Here is a 19,081-nt window from a genome sequence, read left to right as displayed (position 1 = left end):
CGGCCTGGAGGGAATGCATCCTGTCAGCACCAGAGTCTGTGTCGGATGCAGCCTATCTGGCTCAGTCAGGGATTAGAATGGAAACAGCGCCACCGGTAGATCCACCTATGGATCCAAGGGGCACGACTGGCGCCCAGGTAGAACCCGCTGGCAAAAGACCAGTAGAAGCCCCTCCCAAATCCACAGGGCCTGAAGGCACACCACAGGGATGGGCATCCCAAATATGAGGTGCATGGCCTCATGAAACTCAAGGAGTAGGGAAGGGGTCACTCGGGCTCCAGGAAACTCGGGGAGATGCAGAGACAGCCCAGGCTTAACCACAGGCCTCAAATGCGAACGTTCCCTTGTCACGTCAGATGACTTCAACAGATATGGTCTCTTCGTCTTCTTACTCTTCTGCATGTGGGGATTAGCCAAACGCCTGGACAACTTCGACTGAAGAATACAGATGGCTCCGCGACCAATCCCAGGACCTTCCTCTCGACCGGGATCGAGACAATAGCGGTGTCAAACGTTGAGCAGCAAGGAGCTGGACGGCTCACTCCCTGAAGTCCTTGGGGTGCATGGCGCAGCAGTCGGCGCAGGTCTTGGCGTCGTGGTCGCCTTTGAGACACCAAAAGCAGACGAGGTGAGGGTCTATCATTGAAATTAGCTGGTAACGGTCCCACAAAGCTGAAAAACAGCCTTCTTTGAGGATATCCCTGCCACACCAGGAGACAAGAAGAAATGACGCCAGTGCACTGGGGTGTCGCCTATATAGGCACCATGCACGTAACTTCTGTCGCAGACGATGCCACACAGAGCCAAATGGCGCCACATACTGGCATGCGGGGGGACTGATCACGAAAAATTGCCAGCTCCAGTCTGGCACCTGGAGAATATTCTAAGATAAGGAATCTGCGGCTAGAAGTCACACAACAGAATTGAAGAGGTCTATAATAGAATATAGAATAAAACAGATGTAGAATAGAATGTAGCATGCAATATAGTAGAATACAGAACGGAATACAGTAGAATAACGTAGAATAAAACAGAGAATACAACCTATTGAAATACAGTAAACTAAAAAGAGCAAGGTAGAACAGAACAGCAGAATATAGAGTACAATATGGAACAGAATAGAATACTGAATAGAACAGAGTACAGAAGAGAAGAGTACAACAGAAAATGAAAGAATTGATTGGAAGTAGAAGAAAGTAAAGCAGAGTAGAACATAATAGCATTGCATATGATATAAAATAGAAGGGAGCAGAATGAGGAATTGAATAAAATAGGTTAGAACACAGAATATAATAAAAAAGAATAAAACACAATACAGTAAAATAAAAGAGAACAGAATTGGATGTAGCAAAATAAAAACAACAGAATAGAATACAGCAAAGTAGAGTAGAACAGAATGCAGCAGAGGGGAGCAGAGAAGAGGGAAGAAAGGGGGAGGGGAGAGGAGGCTGGAGGGAGGAGGGGGGAGGGGAGGGGAGGTGAAGAGAGGGGAGGATGAGAGAGAAGAGAGGAGAAGGGAAGGGAAGGGAGGAGAGGAGGGGGAAAGAGAGGAGGGGAGGGGAAGGGAAGGTGAGGGGAAGAGGAGAAGAGGGTAGAGGAGACGAGAGGAGAGAAGAGGAGAGAAGAGGAGGGGGAGGAAGGGGGGAGAGAGGAGGTGTGGAGAGGAGGTTATGGGGGGGAAAGGGGAGGGGAGGGGAAGGGATAGGAGTGGGGAGGGGAGAACAGGGCAGTGAGGGGAGGGGGGGAGAGGGAGGATAAGGGTGGAGAGGGGTGGAGAGGGGAGGGGAGCAGGGAAGGGAGGGGAGGAGAGGGGAGAGGGGGAAGAAGGGGGAGGAGAGGGGAGAGGATGGGATGGGAGGGAGAGGAGAATAAATGATCGAATAGAACAGGACAGAGTGTAGACTAAAATAGAGTATACAGAACAGAATACCGTGGAATACAAAAGAAAACAGTAAAAAAAAGGAAAATGAGAATACAACAGAATTAAATACAGTAAAAAAAAATTGAATAAAGTAGAATGGTATAATGCACACTATGGTACGCAATATTAAATGTAATAGAATAGAAGACAAAATAGAATAGAAAAGACCAGATTAGACAGCTCATGCTCCGAACAGTTAATAGATAAATAAGTAAAATAAGAAAGAAAGTAAAATTGTGACCAAGATACTAAATAACTAGTTAAATAAGTTCTTTTGAACAGACAAGATACACTGCTGAACTGGTCTACAGTCCAAATTAAGAGTTGAATCTGGTTTTCTCTACAGTTCGACTCCGGGAACATTTCAGTGGCAAACACAAGCGGCCCCTCTAGGAGAAGAAGGACGAGACTTGTATGTGAGTTTATCCTGAAGACATTTACTCTCAGGTACCAGCAGCTTTGTGGATGCCAGGTGAGAATACATTGGAATGCAAACATTGTCATTTTTGCATCTTGTTGAACCTTTGGTGCTTTGTATTAGGGTTGATAGGTGGCCAACTCCTGCCCTTGAGAACCAACAGATCAACCCGGGAGACTCTGATGCATCTGGGTGCAGAGCAATGTTCCCTCTAATTTTTTTCCTCTGTGTGCGGCAGTGTGAGATCTCCGTACGCTCCAGCCACGGCAATGTGCGCCAAGAACCCGACCGTGTGTGTGAGTGCAGTGACAGGAGTTCTGACACTGGGGTTCCTGCTCGATTGCGCAGATAAATGACCTAGGTACTGCAACAGAGGAGGCCTGTTTGATGGGGCAGGCAGGGCCAGACTGGGAACCCAAAGCAGCCCTGGCAATTTTGCCACACAGGCTCCCACCCACCAGGGGTGGGGTGAGGGGGGGCACGTGTCAAGCACTACTGCTTAAAACCGGTCCCCAACACTGGGGCTCTTGTTACCGAGGGCCCATATTGCAGCATCGCTGCAAAACTGCCTCCAGTAACAAAACTGGCCCCCACTGCTCCAAAACTGCCACCCACCCTTCCAGCCTCATAGGCAAACACCCGATGCTTGCTAAGACCAGACCAGCCAGGGGGTTACCTTCGTATTGGTGCCTGGCGTACAATGGTTGCGTCATGTTCGAAATGAGAAAGTGCAGTGCATCTGCAACCACGACGAAGCTACACTAATATATGTATTAGGAAACCGGGGTGACCGGCTTCATTCCACAGCACCAGTGAACCTCTTCTTTCCTAACTAACTACACAGCGGCGGCTCAGGGACAACTGAAGGACTTTGAGCGTCCTAGGTCAAACGTATTTTGGGGGGCCCTGTGCGGATCAGCTTTGAATTTATGATCCAGTTTCAGCTTTCTTGTGTCCTCATTGGCAAGATCACAAACAGTGCACAGGCACTCTGCTTCAAATTCCAAATGCGTTTACAGTTAATATTCAGGGATAGTGATGTATTTTTCAACTATTCTAACACAGTAGAAGCTCACTAATACTACTGCAAATAATCACTATGACATCCTCCCATTTCTCATAGTTGAGATCCTGTTTGGATCTAAAATAAAAATAAAAATATGGATGATGCATGAAACAACAACACATTTGTCATAAAATGTCTGCAACAGACTCTCACGCATTACCCAGATTAAAAATAAATGAAAGGAAAATGCTATTTGCAAAAATCTGTTTAAGAATTATTCAAGGTCATCGGGGCAAGACTCTCTGCAGAACAGAGCTGGCTCTACCAAGGCGGGGGCTACTCCACTTTTTAAAACTGCTAATCATTAGTTCACTTGTCAGCTCTGAAGATGGTTTCTTGGATACGCAGGGGGTGATGTACGTAGAAGTCCACCATGTGTGCTTTCAGAGTCACTAATATATGTCAGTGATTCTGAAAGTGGTGCTTTTAGGCTTGCTCAGGGCTTTAAGTGGGATGAAAAAACTGGGGGGTCTCTCAAATTGGCGTGCCTGATGTAATTAAGGGCGAGGCTTAAAAACACGTAAGCTAAACGTCTGTGCTTAGCATAGTGTGCCGCCCGACCGTTATTATGCTGCCTCGGTCATTGCATCCAGATATAGAATACAAGTAACATTATAGCTACAACAAGCCAGGACTATTGACTTGGTCAATGGTTGTTAGCTGCATAAGATAAATAAGCAACAACTACAGCTCAGTTGAATACAATATTGAAAATGGCTCAGTTCTGAAGTGATCAGACTGTGAAAAAACTATAAAAAGTCCTCTGAAGTTACACCAAAGGCTTTCATCAGTTGCACTGCTGCAGAGTTGAGAATTTTTTTTACCCTGAGAGTAAGGGCAAAAATGAAGAGCTTGATTGGGAACTGTTTCAGCAGCGGCTTTTAAAAACTCAGCATCGGCAGGACCCAGCCCACTTAAAGCCCTGGGCTTGCTGCATGCTTTTTGTTAATAGAGCGTTACCGCGGGCAGATTGTGTACATTTTTTAAAGTTTGCATGTTAATTGCAGCAATTAACATGAATACTTTAAAAATGCACACGATCTGCCCGCAGCCACGCTCTATGAACAAATTGCTTGCAGCAATTCCAGAGGCAGGACACGTGCTTTCAGAATCACTATCATATATTAGTGATTGTAAAAGCACACGTTGTTTTTAGGCTTTCTGCATGCCTTTTGTTAACCCCTCCCACGCTTATGACGGAACCGCTCCGTCAACCCCTCGGGTTGGCTGTGCTGGTGACGGAGCGGTTCCGTCATGGCCCGCTCGCCACACCTGCGCGGCGCGGATTCCCCGCCTGCACTGGACGTTCTACTGAGCGGGCGGGGCCATGACGGAACCACTCCGTCACAAGCACAGCCCGCCCGAGGGGCGTGACAGAGCGGTTCTGTCATAAGCGTCGGAGCGCAGCGCGGCCCCCCGCTCATTAGCGCTGTAGCGGAATAGCCGTCGCAGCAAAGGGGTTAATAGAGGGCGGCAGATTGCGTGCCTTTTGGAAAGTTTTCATGTTAATTGCAGAGCCAGACATACTAATACACTGGGCAGCGTTTAATATGAAAACTTTCAAAAAGGCACACAATCTGCCGCGCTCTATTAACAAAAGGCATGCAGCAAGCCTAAAAGCACGACGTGTGCTTTACACGTCGTTCTTTTGGGGTTGATGCATGTCTTTTCTGAATGGAGCACGGCTGCGGGCTGATTGTGGGCCATTGTGCAACTATTTATGTTAATTGCAGCGCATGACGGTGCGTCAAATAACAAATATCTTCACAAAGGCCCACAAACAGCCCCCAGCTGCGCTTCATTAAGAAGGAAAAACAGCAGCAGGAGCAGGAGGCATCGCAACCATGAAATTACCATTTTTCGCACCGCTCACTTTATACAAGTGGCGGAGCAAATTCTCTCCCGGGATGTGGTGTGGGTGCGCGCTCCACATGCTGCAATGCGCGCTATTGGGGACAGACGTGCGCGGGCGCGTACCTTACTCGGAACACAGGTGCAGATGTATGTCACAGAGTCGGGCGTCCCATTCACTTCAATGGGAGAATGGTATGGTCAGAAAGAGGCTGCAAGCAGGGTGTGGGGGGCCAGTCTAGGGTATCCCACAGGGGAGCTCCACGCTCAAGATCCTCTGGCACACAGGGACTGCCCGCAGCCTCTTTCTGACTGGACCGTTCTCCCACTGAAGTGAATGGGACACACCTCGGCACCCGTTCGCCCCAGAGCCTCCCGAGGTGGTCTGCTGGTGTGGCCTTGGACCTAGCCCCATACTCACCTTAAGTCCAGAACAACAGTCCCGTAGGCCGCTGCTAACTATCCAAATGCAATTCATGATTGCCTCCATAGAAAAGCACTTCTGATCCAGGAAATGCACGTTTCGTTTCTGAAACCTGTAAACATTCATTTCTTGAAAAGAACTTACCAGATTCCGATGATCTTGGTATCTAAATCTATATAAAAATGTGTTATTTTTATAAATTGATGTTGGATTGCTTTATTGAGTATGTGCCTCATTTACTGCCTTAAACCCACAAAAGTGGACTTGCAGCAGTTGTCAGTGAAAATTCCCCCACTACGGCAGATGATGTAAACCCAGAGGTGGATGAGGATGACACTGGTTCAACTCGACCTCTTCAGAAAGCAGCACCACTGCCAGCCCTCCTAGCAGTGCCTGAGAAGAGGTAAACACAGGAGCTACAGATCTTCATAAACTGACCTGGAGGACAACATTCGAGGCCAAACATCTGGATACAGAAAAGGAAACAGCTGAGATGAGCCTAGGACCTATCTCTGGCGGCAGCAAAATTATACATCGGGGAGATGGTGTTGACCCTAAAATCCCCAAAGGGATTGTCCCTAAATACTCAGAAGGTGATGATATCACCAAATGGTTTACAGCCTTTGAGAGGGCCTGTAAATGGAGACAGCTGAACAAGAAGTATTGGGGCTCTCTTCTTTGGGAGCTGCTCTCTGGGAAGTGTCGGGACAGGCTCCTGACACTGAGTGAGACAGGTGCGGAGTCTTATGACCTCATGAAGGAGACCCTGATTGAGGGCTTTGGACTCACCACTGAGGAATACAGGATCACGTTCAGGGAGACTCAGAAAACCCAGTCAGACCAGGGTAGATTTTGTAGACTTTTCAGTGAAAACACTAGGTGGTTAGTTAAAGGGTAGCAATGTGCGTGATTATGATGGGCTTTATAATTAGCTTATGAAAGAACATCTGTTCGGTAACTACTTCTGAAAAGCTACATCAATACCTGGTGGACCTGGGCCGGTCTCTCCCCAAGAGGTGGGTAAAAACAAGTGTCCAAAACTACACATGGTGGGGGTGGCCAAAAGAAAGAGGTCAACAAGCCCCCACCCCTCTCCCCCAAAGAGAAGAAGGTGGACCACTCTGATGACAAAGATGAAAGTAAGGAGTCTTCTATAGGCCCCCAAAAACCTGCCCGGGAGGGTCTCGAGACACCTCACAAAAAAAGTGGGTACCAGAGTAAGAACTGTGATCCCAAGAAGGCTTGATGCCTCAACTGTAACAGAACACCTGGCCAAGGACACTTCCTGTCCTAAAACAAACCCACTAGTGCACCTCTAGGGGTTGCTAGTCTAGATTTTGAAGGTACACCTGAGATGAGGAAGTCCTCCTAGCCTTTTACTGGGAAGTGGGCCGGGAAGGTGAGTTGGAGATTCCAGAAGGGAGAAGACAGTTTCACCAGCTACTGGTGAATGGAATCCCAGCCACTGCACTGTGAAATACCAGAGCCAGTCACACTGAGGTGCATGAACCGCTGGTACTCTCAAACCAGTGTATCCCAGGTGGCAACAGAAGAGTAAGGGCTATCCCAGGGGAGGTCACTGTCAGGCCTTAGGCTTTAGTACCCCTAGAAATAGCTGGGTGCCTTTCTTGGAGAAAGGTGGTAGTCGGCACAGACCTCCCCCTTGACTATCCCCTTGGTAATGACCACCCAGAGATTTGTCTGAGCCAAAAAGAGGTACTGGTCCACTGCCAGTCCTCACCCAAGGATTCGAAGGGGGGAGGGGGGAGAGGGAGGGCTGAACCTGCAGTTAGTGCATGTAGGCCCCAAAAGAAGAGGAAAAACAAAGTGTAGGAAAGGTGGGCAACGTTTAGCCAAAGTTCCAGTGAGCCAAGGAGATTCTACACCAGTAAAGGAGAACTCTAAAGTTTGCACTAGTGCGGCCACACTTGTCCCACAAGAAGACCCGACTAGTCAGGCAGCTGTTAAGCTTGCGATAGAAAGGAGAGTGGAAGAAGAGTATTTACTACAGGATTTACTACAGGATGACAGCAATAGACAGGCAACCTGAACCCCAAGAAGCTTGTAAGTTAGTACCTTCCCCTGTCAGTGAAGAGCTAATGATGTGGTTCTGGGAACTGACAGCCTCTGCACGCAGCCCCCCTCAACAGCGACTGCTCCGGTAAAGAAAAACCCGAAACCTAAGGGCGCCTCTGGGCCTTGGAGAAGCGGCCCACAGGTGCTCCCCTGTGCCTGAGCATCTCAGGCCTGAGCCCACTTGCTGGATCAGCCAGACTGACCTCCTGACCAAGCCCTGCAGCCTCTTTTTGCAGTGATCGATCTCCGTAGAAGCCTATTGGTTTCCCGAGGCTGTTTTGCACCCTGCACCCAGCGCGCCCACGTGCCGCTGGTGGTGTGCTGTAGGTGCTACCTTGGACCTTGCCCACCACTCACCTCAACTCCTGGAGAGTGGTCCCGTAAGTCACTGTACTGTACCTGTTTGCAGAACTTGTTTTTCCTTCCAGAGGATAACATTGCAAAACTGTGCACAGTGTCCACTTTTTTATTTTGAAATAAAAACATACTAATCTGAACGATTTTTCCTCTCCTCCCGTCTCTGCTATCGTGTGTCATCACAGTACTAGAGACGGGTGGAGACGGTTGTTGTGTATGAACTGATCGAAAATGAAGGACTTATCATAGTGCCCTAGCTGCTTGATTGACAATTGACAACGCGACCAAGAATCTTTGTTGCAAACATAATACATACATATAAACCTCTACGAGGAAAGGTCCTTTAAAATAATCTGTGGGACCGGAGATCGAAGAGAAGTAGACATTCTTCTGATCAAATTCTGAATGCTGATCCAATGGGATCTCTTCGATCATGCCAGGTCAGCAATCCTAATACCCTGCGTGAATATTGATAATGTGGAGCCTAGAGAGTCACAGTGGTGACGAAACGCGCGTTGGCTGTTTCCTGTGTTCGTCACAACTAGAACTGGACTACTACTCACATCGTGCAACAAGTGTTATAAGAGTATTGACGAATTACCAAGCGCTAGTCCTTGTAACCTTTTGGTATTATGAAATAAACCAATGAATGATCAGTTGATTATATCGTCTGTGTTTCCTGTAATAGGAGGAATCTCTCCTCGTAGTTGTGCTTTTTGTTGGATAGACCAATTATCATATTTAACTCAATGTGAAATATTGTGAGTGCCAGGGTTTCTTTGCAAATGCAACTAGTTACCATCAACTTCAAGTTGATGACAGCCATGTGCGAATCATGAAAAATGGGCAAAAATGCATTTTTCTAAGTGCCACGCTGTGCAGAAATACACCTAGGGAATGTGTGAACTTTACATGTGCACAATTAACATTTTGGGGGTGCTTCAGGGGGGCCTTAGTCCCTCTGGCACTTTTGGCTTTGCATTCACTAATTTGCATTTACCAATTAGGTAAATCGCAAATGCAAAACTATTTGCACCTATGGGCCTTCAGGCCCATAGGAACGAATGGAGTCACATTACCTAATAGCGATTCACTATTTACCGAATCGCTACCAGGTAATATTAAGGAATCCCAACATCGTTTGCGATTACTACATACATAGCATTTTGCAATTCCCAAATGGAAGATTCTGTAAAAATCGCTATTTGGGAATCGCAAAATGCTCTTTTGCTACACCTGGCCCTTAGTGTCTTAAATTAAACACTGTTCCCCGAAGACATGATGTCAGTCCCCGAGTGTAGGGGTTTGTGTGATATACACTGCCATGAATGGGATTTGTACTGTGGATACCAACTGAAATTAAGGCAAATGGTTCTTGGAATGAATTGGAATTAGAAAAACTCTCAAAAAGGTGGAGATTGAACAAATTCTTACTTTCCAGTCTGTCTGAAACATATTCATGGTGTGTGCCCTTGTGGCTGCTAGAAGATCTGCTGAACTGATGTAAACATGTGTTATCCTGAAGCGGTTCTGGGGTGGCAAGGAGCACTGATGAGAACCATTATAAAAATCCAGGACATGTGCTTGAATTAAATGTATAGCCCTTTCATCTTCCCCCATTGATGGACTAACAGTTCTATCATAGGTCTCGATCGGCTGAAATGGCTTGGTGCCCTTACCCGTCATTGCACTATGCACATGTATGTAACGTGCCTCAGCAGCAGACATTGCATCACTCACTGCCGACGCCCTTACTCCTAGTGCTGGTCACACTTACCACTTGCGGTTGATAAAGTAGATGCAAATGGGATAGGAGGGGATTTCCACCAATCCGCTCAAGGCCAGGTTAATGTATATACTGCCACCAAGGTCCCCTGCGTTGAGTGTCAGACCGTAGTATACCAGGCTGCAGACAAACCTATAGAAAGAGAAACAAGGAGAAGACAGTGAGGGAAAGACTACACCTCAACCCACTGTGTGGAGTGTTCTCGCATTTACCCCATAAAATCTTCTTGTTCTCTACGGTGTTCAAGTTCAAACCTCAACTACTTCGCTTCTTCCCTCACTGGGATTTCTCCCTCTGTAAGGAAAACTTACGCCAACCATACTCCTACAGGACTTCATAAACCTCCAGAGGTCCTCCCATTTCCAGGTCCCTCATCCACCTTTGTACCACTTTGACAGCTCTCCTTAAAGTTCTACGACTCATCCCTCTCCAAAGAACTATTTCAACACGCATTGAACTCCACTTAACTTTTCCCAACACTCTCCCACTCATAAGAACTATTCCCATCACTTACCGAACTGCAAGAAACAATTCCCAACACTCATCCCACTAAAAGGAATCATTTTCTCTGCTCATCCGCCTACAAGGAAACATGTCTACCACAAAACCAATGGCAAGAAGCCAAGCCCTCCACTCATTCTGCTTAACTTAATACCCCCCAACACTCAACCCAAGAAACAAAGCCCCACTCATCCTGCTCTAAGGAACCACTACCAACACCCATCTCCCTCAGGAAACCATGTTCAACACTCAACCCACTCCAAGGAACTACACTCCTCCCTCATTCCACTCAGGGAACCATTACCAAAAATAATCCAGCTCCAAGGAACCACTCCCATACTCGTCCCGCTCCAAGGAACCAGTTCCAAAACCCATCTCTCTTGAGGAACAATCCCAAACATTCACTGACCTCCAAGGAACAAAAACTGTCCACTCGTCCCACTCCAGGGAACCATTCCCACATCCCATCTCCCTCAAGGAACCATCACCAAACCTCCCTCCACTCCAACGAACACACATTCCCCACTTGTCTCACTCCAAGGAACCACTCCCAACACCCATCCTGTTCCCAGAAACCATTCCCAACACCCATCCTGTTCCCAGAAACCATTCCCAATACCCATCCTGTTCCAATGAACCACTCCCTACACCCATCCTGTTCTCAGAAACCATTCCCAACACCCATCTGTACCAAGAAACCAATCCCAACACCCATCGTACCAAGAAACCAACCCCAACACCCATCCGTACCAAGAAACCAACCCCAACACCCATCCGTACCAAGAAACCAACCCCAACACCCATCCGTACCAAGAAACCAACCCCAACACCCATCCGTGCGAGGAAACCAGTCCCAACACCCATCCGTACCAAGAAACCAGTCCCAACACCCATCCTGTACCATGAAACGAGTCCCAACACCCATCCCGTACCAAGAAACCAATCCCAACACCCATCCGTACCAAGAAACCAGTCCCAACACCAATCCGTACTAAGAAACCAATCTCAACACCCATCCCGTACCAAGAAACCAATCCCAACACCCATCCCGTACCAAGAAACCAATCCCAACACCCATCCCTACCAAAAAACCAGTCCCAACACCCATCCGTACCAAGAAACCAATCCCAACACCCATCCATACCAAGAAACCAATGCCAACACCCATCCGTACCAAGAAACCAACCCCAACACCCATCTGTACCAAGAAACCAACCCCAACACCCATCTGTACCAAGAAACCAACCCCAACACCCATCCGTCCCAAGAAACCAATACCAACACCCATCCGTACCAAGAAACCAATACCAACACCCATCCGTACCAAGACACCAACGCTTACACCCCTCTGTACCAAGAAACCAACCTCAACACCCATCCTGTACCAAGAAACCAATCCCAACACCCCTCCGTACCAAGAAACCAACCTCAACACCCATTCCGCTCCAAGGAACCAGTACCAAAGCCCATCCTCCTCGAAAAACAATCCCCAACACCAAACGCACTCCAAGGAAATGCACTCCCCACTCGTCTCACTCCAGGGAATCATTCCCAACACTAATCCCACAGTAAGGAACCAGTCCTAACACTGACCCTGCTCCAAGGAACCAATCGCAAAACATTTCCAGTTCCATGGAACCAGTCCAAACACTCATTATGCTCCAAGGAACCACTCCCAACACCTATCCCGTACCAAGAAACCAGCCCCAACACCCATCCGTACCAATAAACCAATCCCAACACTCACTGCACTCCATAGAAACACACTCCCCACTCGTCCGACTCCCGGGAACATAAGGTCCTACTTGGGGTGGAGCCACAAGTTAGATGAGCATTCTATAACGCTCAGAAGACTACCATATCTGCAGGCAGGAAGGGCCTGCTATATAAAGGGGGCTGTGTGGAGTGGTCATAAATGTCAGGGGGCTTGAGTGGAATTCCAAAATAGCCTACAGGTGGCGCTACACCCCAATAAATATTAACACCTATTTATAAAAAGACGGTCAAATGCTTGCTGGAGAGAGTGAGGGAGAAAAAGCATCCAAATAAATATTCTCTGGGACAAGCCCATGATATGTGGCGTCTGGGATAGGGTCCTGAGCTATCTCCAAAATAATGGGTATAGGGATCCCAGGATAAAGGCCCTCAGCAGAGCTGGAGAACGAGAGGCGACACAGGACTGACACAACTGCTGCCGTTTTACACACCTTACTAGGAAGGTGGCTGAAAACGGATCATGTTGGATTTGTATCACAAACTGTGGCATCGGATGGACGATGTCACAGAGAATATGGCAAGAAAAAGGGAAACGTTTGTGACGAGGAGGGCCCCACAGCTGGAATTCTTTACAGATGATGCTAGATCACTCACGTGTACAAGGACACCGAAAGCAGAGCACGCCTACCACTGAAGCCCTACAGGGGGATCCTGACTAATCGTGAAGTTATGAAGATGATATGAGCTTTCAAAGTAGAAACAGAAACATGATTCTACTGCATTTGATGGCTGTTGGGCACCCAGGTGATTGGAGATGGATGGTCTACGTTGGGAGTACCTGTTTATTCTCATATGAAAGTCACAAGTCAATAAAAAATGTTTGACTCCTACGGAAACCACCATCACCCATCCCACCAGACTCCGAGAAACCACTGGTAATGCTCATTTCACTCCAAGGAACCAATCCCGCCAATCATTCCACTCAAAGTAACCAATTCCAACAATCATCCCACTCCAAGGAACCAATCCCACCAATCATCCCACTCCAAGGAACCAATCCCACCAATCATCCCACTCCAAGGAACCAATCCCACCAATCATCCCACTCCAAGGAACCAATCCCACCAATCATCCCACTCCAAGGAACCAATCCCACCAATCATCCCACTCCAAGGAACCAATCCCACCAATCATCCCACTCCAAGGAACCAATCCCACCAATCATCCCACTCCAAGGAACCAATCCCACCAATCATCCCACTCCAAGGAACCAATCCCACCAATCATCCCACTCCAAGGAACCAATCATCCCACTCCAAGGAACCAATCATCCCACTCCAAGGAACCAATCATCCCAATCCAAGGAACCAATCATCCCACTCCAAGGAACCAATCATCCCACTCCAAGGAACCAATCATCCCACTCCAAGGAACCAATCATCCCACTCCAAGGAACCAATCATCCCACTCCAAGGAACCAATCATCCCACTCCAAGGAACCAATACCCCAAACAAATTATATCATTTATCTCACTTCAGGCAACAGTTGTCAAATCTGCTCCAAGGAACTTATCAAACCATTCATTTTACTTCAAATAAATATTCTCACATCTGTTCCCACTCTGGGGAACAAATCCCACACATCCTGCTTTAAGAACCCAATCCCACTACTCATCACACTTCAAGGAACCAATTCCATCATTTAACCCACTCTAAGGGACCAAGGGGAACCATTCCAACTCTTCCAGCTCCAAGGAGTCGCACCCAACATTCCTAGGTTGGAAGAAATCCCACCACTCATCGCTCTTTAAGGACAAATTCTGAACACTCATCCTGCTCCAAGTAACCACCTATTCCCAACCTTTCCCCACTCTAAGGAACCATTCCCAAAACTAATCTCACCGCAGAAAACCATGTCCATCACACAGCCCCCTTCAAGGATCTGCTCCTACCACGCATTTCAGATCCAGGTACCATGTCCACCACTTATCCAATGCCAGTAAATAATTCCCAATACAAGGAACCACTGTCACCATCCACCCTAGAAGCAACCATGCCTACGTCAAAGGATGCCTCCCTAAGAATCATCCCTGTCAAAGGGAAAAGGCCAGTCATCAGGAAATGGGAGATGAACCATTCATGTGACAAATTCCAGTGATGTTACGTGTACACAGTGCACGTAGAGTCAGAAGAAACAGCTAAATGCCTGGTCACACTACAACCTTCCCCTCGCTATTCCCCAGCCCCTCCCACCAGTAGTACCATATATAATACACCTCTGATTATCAGTACCAGATATACATCATGATTACTGTGCGAAACAGAAGGATCCGGTGACAGAACACATCCTTGAGGCCGGCACTGCGGTCGGTGGTACATGGCCGCGGAGTCAACGAGATATTGTACTTCTGCTTTCCATTGTTCTTGGCGATGAGGTAGAGGGCATTTTCAGCCTCCGGCAACCGGCCCTGCGCATACAGCCAGCGAGGGGACTCTGGAATGAATCTGCAAAACAAACACCCAGTGCATGAGGAAGGTGAAAAAATGAGCAAAAAAGAAAGTTATGCCGGGAAGCTGTACACCAATGCCAAGTGGAATGCTTTCTATGACAGACAGCCCAACAAGACAGTCCTAATGGATACTCTGCATCCTATTTCTCTATCAGAATATATGTCTTTGATGCGGTCATCGACGGGTGTAGTCACTGGCTCAAGAGAGCCTCGGCACTGCATCCTACAGTGCACCCACCACTGTTACTTTCTAAGCAGAACTGAAGGCCTGGCAGCCGAACAGGTCAGTTCCTTATGGTGCCACAGGAGAAAGGGGTTGCAAATCCTATGTTGATCTGACCACAGCAGCCTGCTGTTGCATTTAGGGACACATTATGATCGCGGACGGACTTGAATCCGTCCGCGACCATAGAGGAGGAGGGAACCTCCGCATGTCCTGCGGAGTTCCCTCCTGTGCAATTAGGATGTGACCGCCACCCTGGCGGTCACATCCTCTATTTTTAACATTGCGGCGGGTGCGGCTTCAAGCTGCACCCGCAGCAATGTTAAAAATGCACGCATTGCATTTGCATGCACAAAGTGGCAGGCACCGCGCGGTGCCTGCCGCTCTGTGCACGCAAATGCAGGAGGACCATAGGTACCCCCCATGTGCACCCCCCACCCCCTCTTCACCCCTGGGGGCCCGCAACGGGCCCCCAAACAAGAATCCGTATGCCTTTGCACGGCGGACATGCCGCCGTGTAAAGGCATTAAAATACAGACATCCTAATATGGTGGACGGTGTCTGAGAGACACCGCCACCATATCAGGCCTTTTCCGCCGCGGTTGTAAGTCAACCGCGGCGGAAAAGCAGCGGACCTAAACCAGGACCCACCAGCCATCCTAATGTGGCGGTGGGTCTCTGGTGGGTCCGCAGAGGATTTTCCGCATCCTCCGGGCCGGCGGTGGCTTCCACCGGCCCGGAGGATGCGGAAAATCCTCCATCATAATGAGCCCCATAATGTAGAATTGTAAGGATGTATTCTCCTTAGCCAAGTTACCATGAGTCATTCTCACATGACCAGCCCTAAAAAATGCCAGTCCGAATATGTTCCGTAGTGGTGGATGGTCTTTTTTTCTTCTTTTTTTGCAGTTTAATAGTGCAAAGAAGACCAAAAGGTACTGGATCACTCTATATAAGCACCAGTTACATTACACAAGGTCACATTCATTTTGTTTCATTTTTTGAGGCGGGGGAGATTAAGTAATTTGCCCAGAATCACAGGATGTTGAGCTGACGTCAAGACCCAAACCTAGGTCCTCAGTTTCAAAGTCAGCAGGTAGCACTGGAGAGCTGAAGGGATTCACACATGATACAGAGTGTGTCACTCCTAGTCATGGAGGGCTCAATGGAGTCACTTTGATATAGACACAGAACTGGATGATTCAGGGGACTGCCAAACGGATATTGAGTCTTACACCTCTACTACTTCCGTGAGTCTTCACCACTGGTACTGGAGAGCTCAAGGGACTCACACAGGATACAGAGTCTGTCACCTGTAGTACTAGAGGACTCCAGAGATTCACAAATAGGTACAGACTAGATCACACATGGCAATGGATGGCTGAGAGAATGGTCATGTTGAAACAAAGTCTGCAACTCAAGCACTGGATGGCTCATGCGCCTGGAACATGGATACGGAGCATGTCACCTCCATTGCTCATGGACCTGGTACAAGGCTGCAGAGCGTGTCAATAGCGGCCGTGTATGGCTCATGAGCCTGTCACATGGGTACAGAGCCTACCACTTGGGGCATTCCATGGCTCACATGCCTGGCACACGGGTACTAAGCCTACCACCGGTGGAACTACATGGCTCACTGGATTGGAAAGCGTATACAGGCCTATGACCTCTTGTACTGTATGGCTCATAAAACACAGATGGAGTCCTAGCACTGGATGGCTCGAGCGACTGGCAAATATATATATAGAGCTGCTAACCTTAGGACTTAAAGGCTGAGGCACAGCCGATGAGTACAGAGCTGTTTACCTTTAGGAGGCTCTGGGAACTGGCAGAGGCAGGGAGATTTCAAATTGGTGCCCAAGATAGTTCAGTGGGTCAACACAATGGAACATGCGGATATCTTTAGAACTGGATTACTTGTGGGCAGCAGAAAGACGGGTTCATGCTAGACTGACAGACTGTATTACCTCCATTTTCAAACAATAAAAAGAGATTCATTCTAGGGAGTTTCACACAACAAATAAGCCAACTAGCAACATCATACCCAGGAAATATAAGCCAAAAGTATATCCACACAGGTGCACTCTGTGTGGAGGAGACTGGAGGGAAAGAGGGATTTACAGGAATCTTCCACTCACACAGAAAGAAGAAGGATAAGTGATCCTGGCACATTTCCTACGAGCGCAAGTGCCCTCCAAGATCGAATGATGTATCCCATTAGTGCAAACTGCGCTATTCCTAAGGCGAAGGAAAGGCCACCGATAGAACCTGAAGGAGACAGAGAGATGGGTTAATACACACAACATGAGACACATCACTGACATTAGGGCACTGATGGGGCCTAAATGAGAAATCACAGGTGTGCTTATGCACTACATCAACCCACCTGCAGACAGGAGGCCACAGCCCTGTACGAGGACAACTCAAAGGTAACTGGTCAGTCGGCGTTGTGCAAAAGATGATTACGCTGATATTTTTCATAAAAATAATCATACAACTTGGACAATCAGAGGGCTGGTGGCACATTGTTTGAAAACTCTGTATTCATTGTACTTTTTAGGGTCTCATCTTTTTTCAATTTAAACTGGGTCATGTGGCATAGTGCCAAACCAGAGTTAGGAAAGTGTGAAACTCTACCAAGTTAATAAACAAATCTATTCCCACAATTAGAAAGGGCAGGCTGATCTAGTCTGAGAAACATGACAGATGTTTAAAGCTCATAAGGGACACATGGAACAGTTTTGTACTGCACACAGAAGGCTAAAACCCTGCACATGTATTCAAAATCAAATTTCACAAAACCAAACAACTATTGAAACAATTTCAGGAACCTGACCAGGGGGCATTGCCCGAGGATCTCACACAGAACAACATTTGGCAAGGACCCCGCCATACAACACAGGAAATCTTGCAGTAGGCACCGTTCTAGAATTAGATTTACTCTACACTCCGGGTCGTGCCCGGTCAGCCTGTTTACCGCGTACTACTGAGACCTGCGCTGTTTCTGTAATTTCACAAACATTATCACTCTTTTACAGACTGCTGCCTACAGTATTTCCGATCTTGTCCAATTCTTCATTGATTTTCGATTTCCCCTCACCTTACATTTAGGCTCTTTGTACTGTAAAGTCACCTACATTTATTTACCTTGCTGTCCGAATCCGTCTTGTAATCTTTGTTTACATTTCTGCTTTTGATTTTCTTACACATTGTTCTTATCATAAACTAATCCTAAATGTGTGCAGTCTTCTTAGCCTTTCTGTTCCAATTTGTAAGTATTGGCAGCAATCTCAGTACAACAAACATTCAAAAGGTGTCGGAAGAAATGTGTGCAGTCTAGCCACTGGCAATCCCTCTGGATAGCATTCTAACCCACTGTTTTTCTGCCACCGTGCCACTCTAGACAGAGGCCCTCCTAATGCAAATTATTAGCCACCCGCTCCTCATGGAAAGGAAATGGTTATTTACCTGCAAGAGTAGTTTTGTAGCTTGTAGCGTTTAATGGAGTGACATGCTGTGCATTATTACGCTTTCTAGTGGTTGGGTCCAGAATTGTGTCTTTTGTCTCTCTTTATCGTGGGCATCGTGGTGGTATGTTCGCCCCCATGAGATGTCAGATGTGCGCCCCTGAAGTTCCTGCATGTGGTCGCGATCTTCAGATTGTTTCCCCCTGATGACTTGTTGGTGTCTGAACATCCCCCTTGTTAACTGTATTGTTGACGTTTGACCCATCTCACTTACGGGAAGGGTACATGTGCAATAAGAAAACACTTCTAGCTGCAAAACTACTCCTATAGTTAAGTAAACATTTGGTTTTGCAGCATGAATCTTTTCTGGGTTCACATGCTGTGCACTGATGTTGTAGTGGTAGCTGTCTTCTTGGGGAGGTTGGGTTCAAGAGCGGTTGAATCCGCAAAGAGGCGTTTTAGTACTCTTTGTCCAACCTGCACTTTTTGTCCACATAGTAATTGCTTGGGAGGGTCTGTATGGAGTTCATGTAGCTGCCATTTGCATGCCATCCATTGATGGGCACGTTTGTTAGAAAGGCCTGGGTGGCTCCCTCTGTCCTTGTGGAGTGTGCCTTCGGTTCCCCCGCATTTGAATAGCAGGTTTGAATTGACTACACTATCCTTCGAGTGAATATTCTCTGGGCTACTGGCTTCCTCTTGCTTGTCCATGTATGCCCTGCCTCCCTAGGCGTGCAGCTACTGCCGTTTGGCATTTTGTAAAAA

General features: G+C 47.5%; 1 protein-coding gene across 2 annotated transcripts in view; it reads right to left on the bottom strand.

Moving 5' to 3' along the window:
* Positions 1 to 19,081, bottom strand: part of SLC22A15 (solute carrier family 22 member 15) — a 187,217-nt gene that overhangs the window by 56,789 nt on the left and 111,347 nt on the right. For both annotated transcript variants that reach the window (XM_078656368.1, XM_078656369.1), the window contains 3 exons: positions 16,988 to 17,117; positions 14,409 to 14,621; positions 9,891 to 10,031 (listed from right to left, as the gene is read on the bottom strand). In XM_078656368.1, coding sequence (XP_078512494.1) covers positions 9,891 to 10,031; positions 14,409 to 14,621; positions 16,988 to 17,117 — 484 coding nt within the window. The remainder of the gene's footprint in view (positions 1 to 9,890; positions 10,032 to 14,408; positions 14,622 to 16,987; positions 17,118 to 19,081) is intronic.

This window comes from Lissotriton helveticus, chromosome 8 (genome assembly GCF_964261635.1).
Source record: "Lissotriton helveticus chromosome 8, aLisHel1.1, whole genome shotgun sequence".
NCBI lineage: Eukaryota > Metazoa > Chordata > Amphibia > Caudata > Salamandridae > Lissotriton > Lissotriton helveticus.
This window is presented reverse-complemented; position numbering and strand designations above follow the sequence as displayed.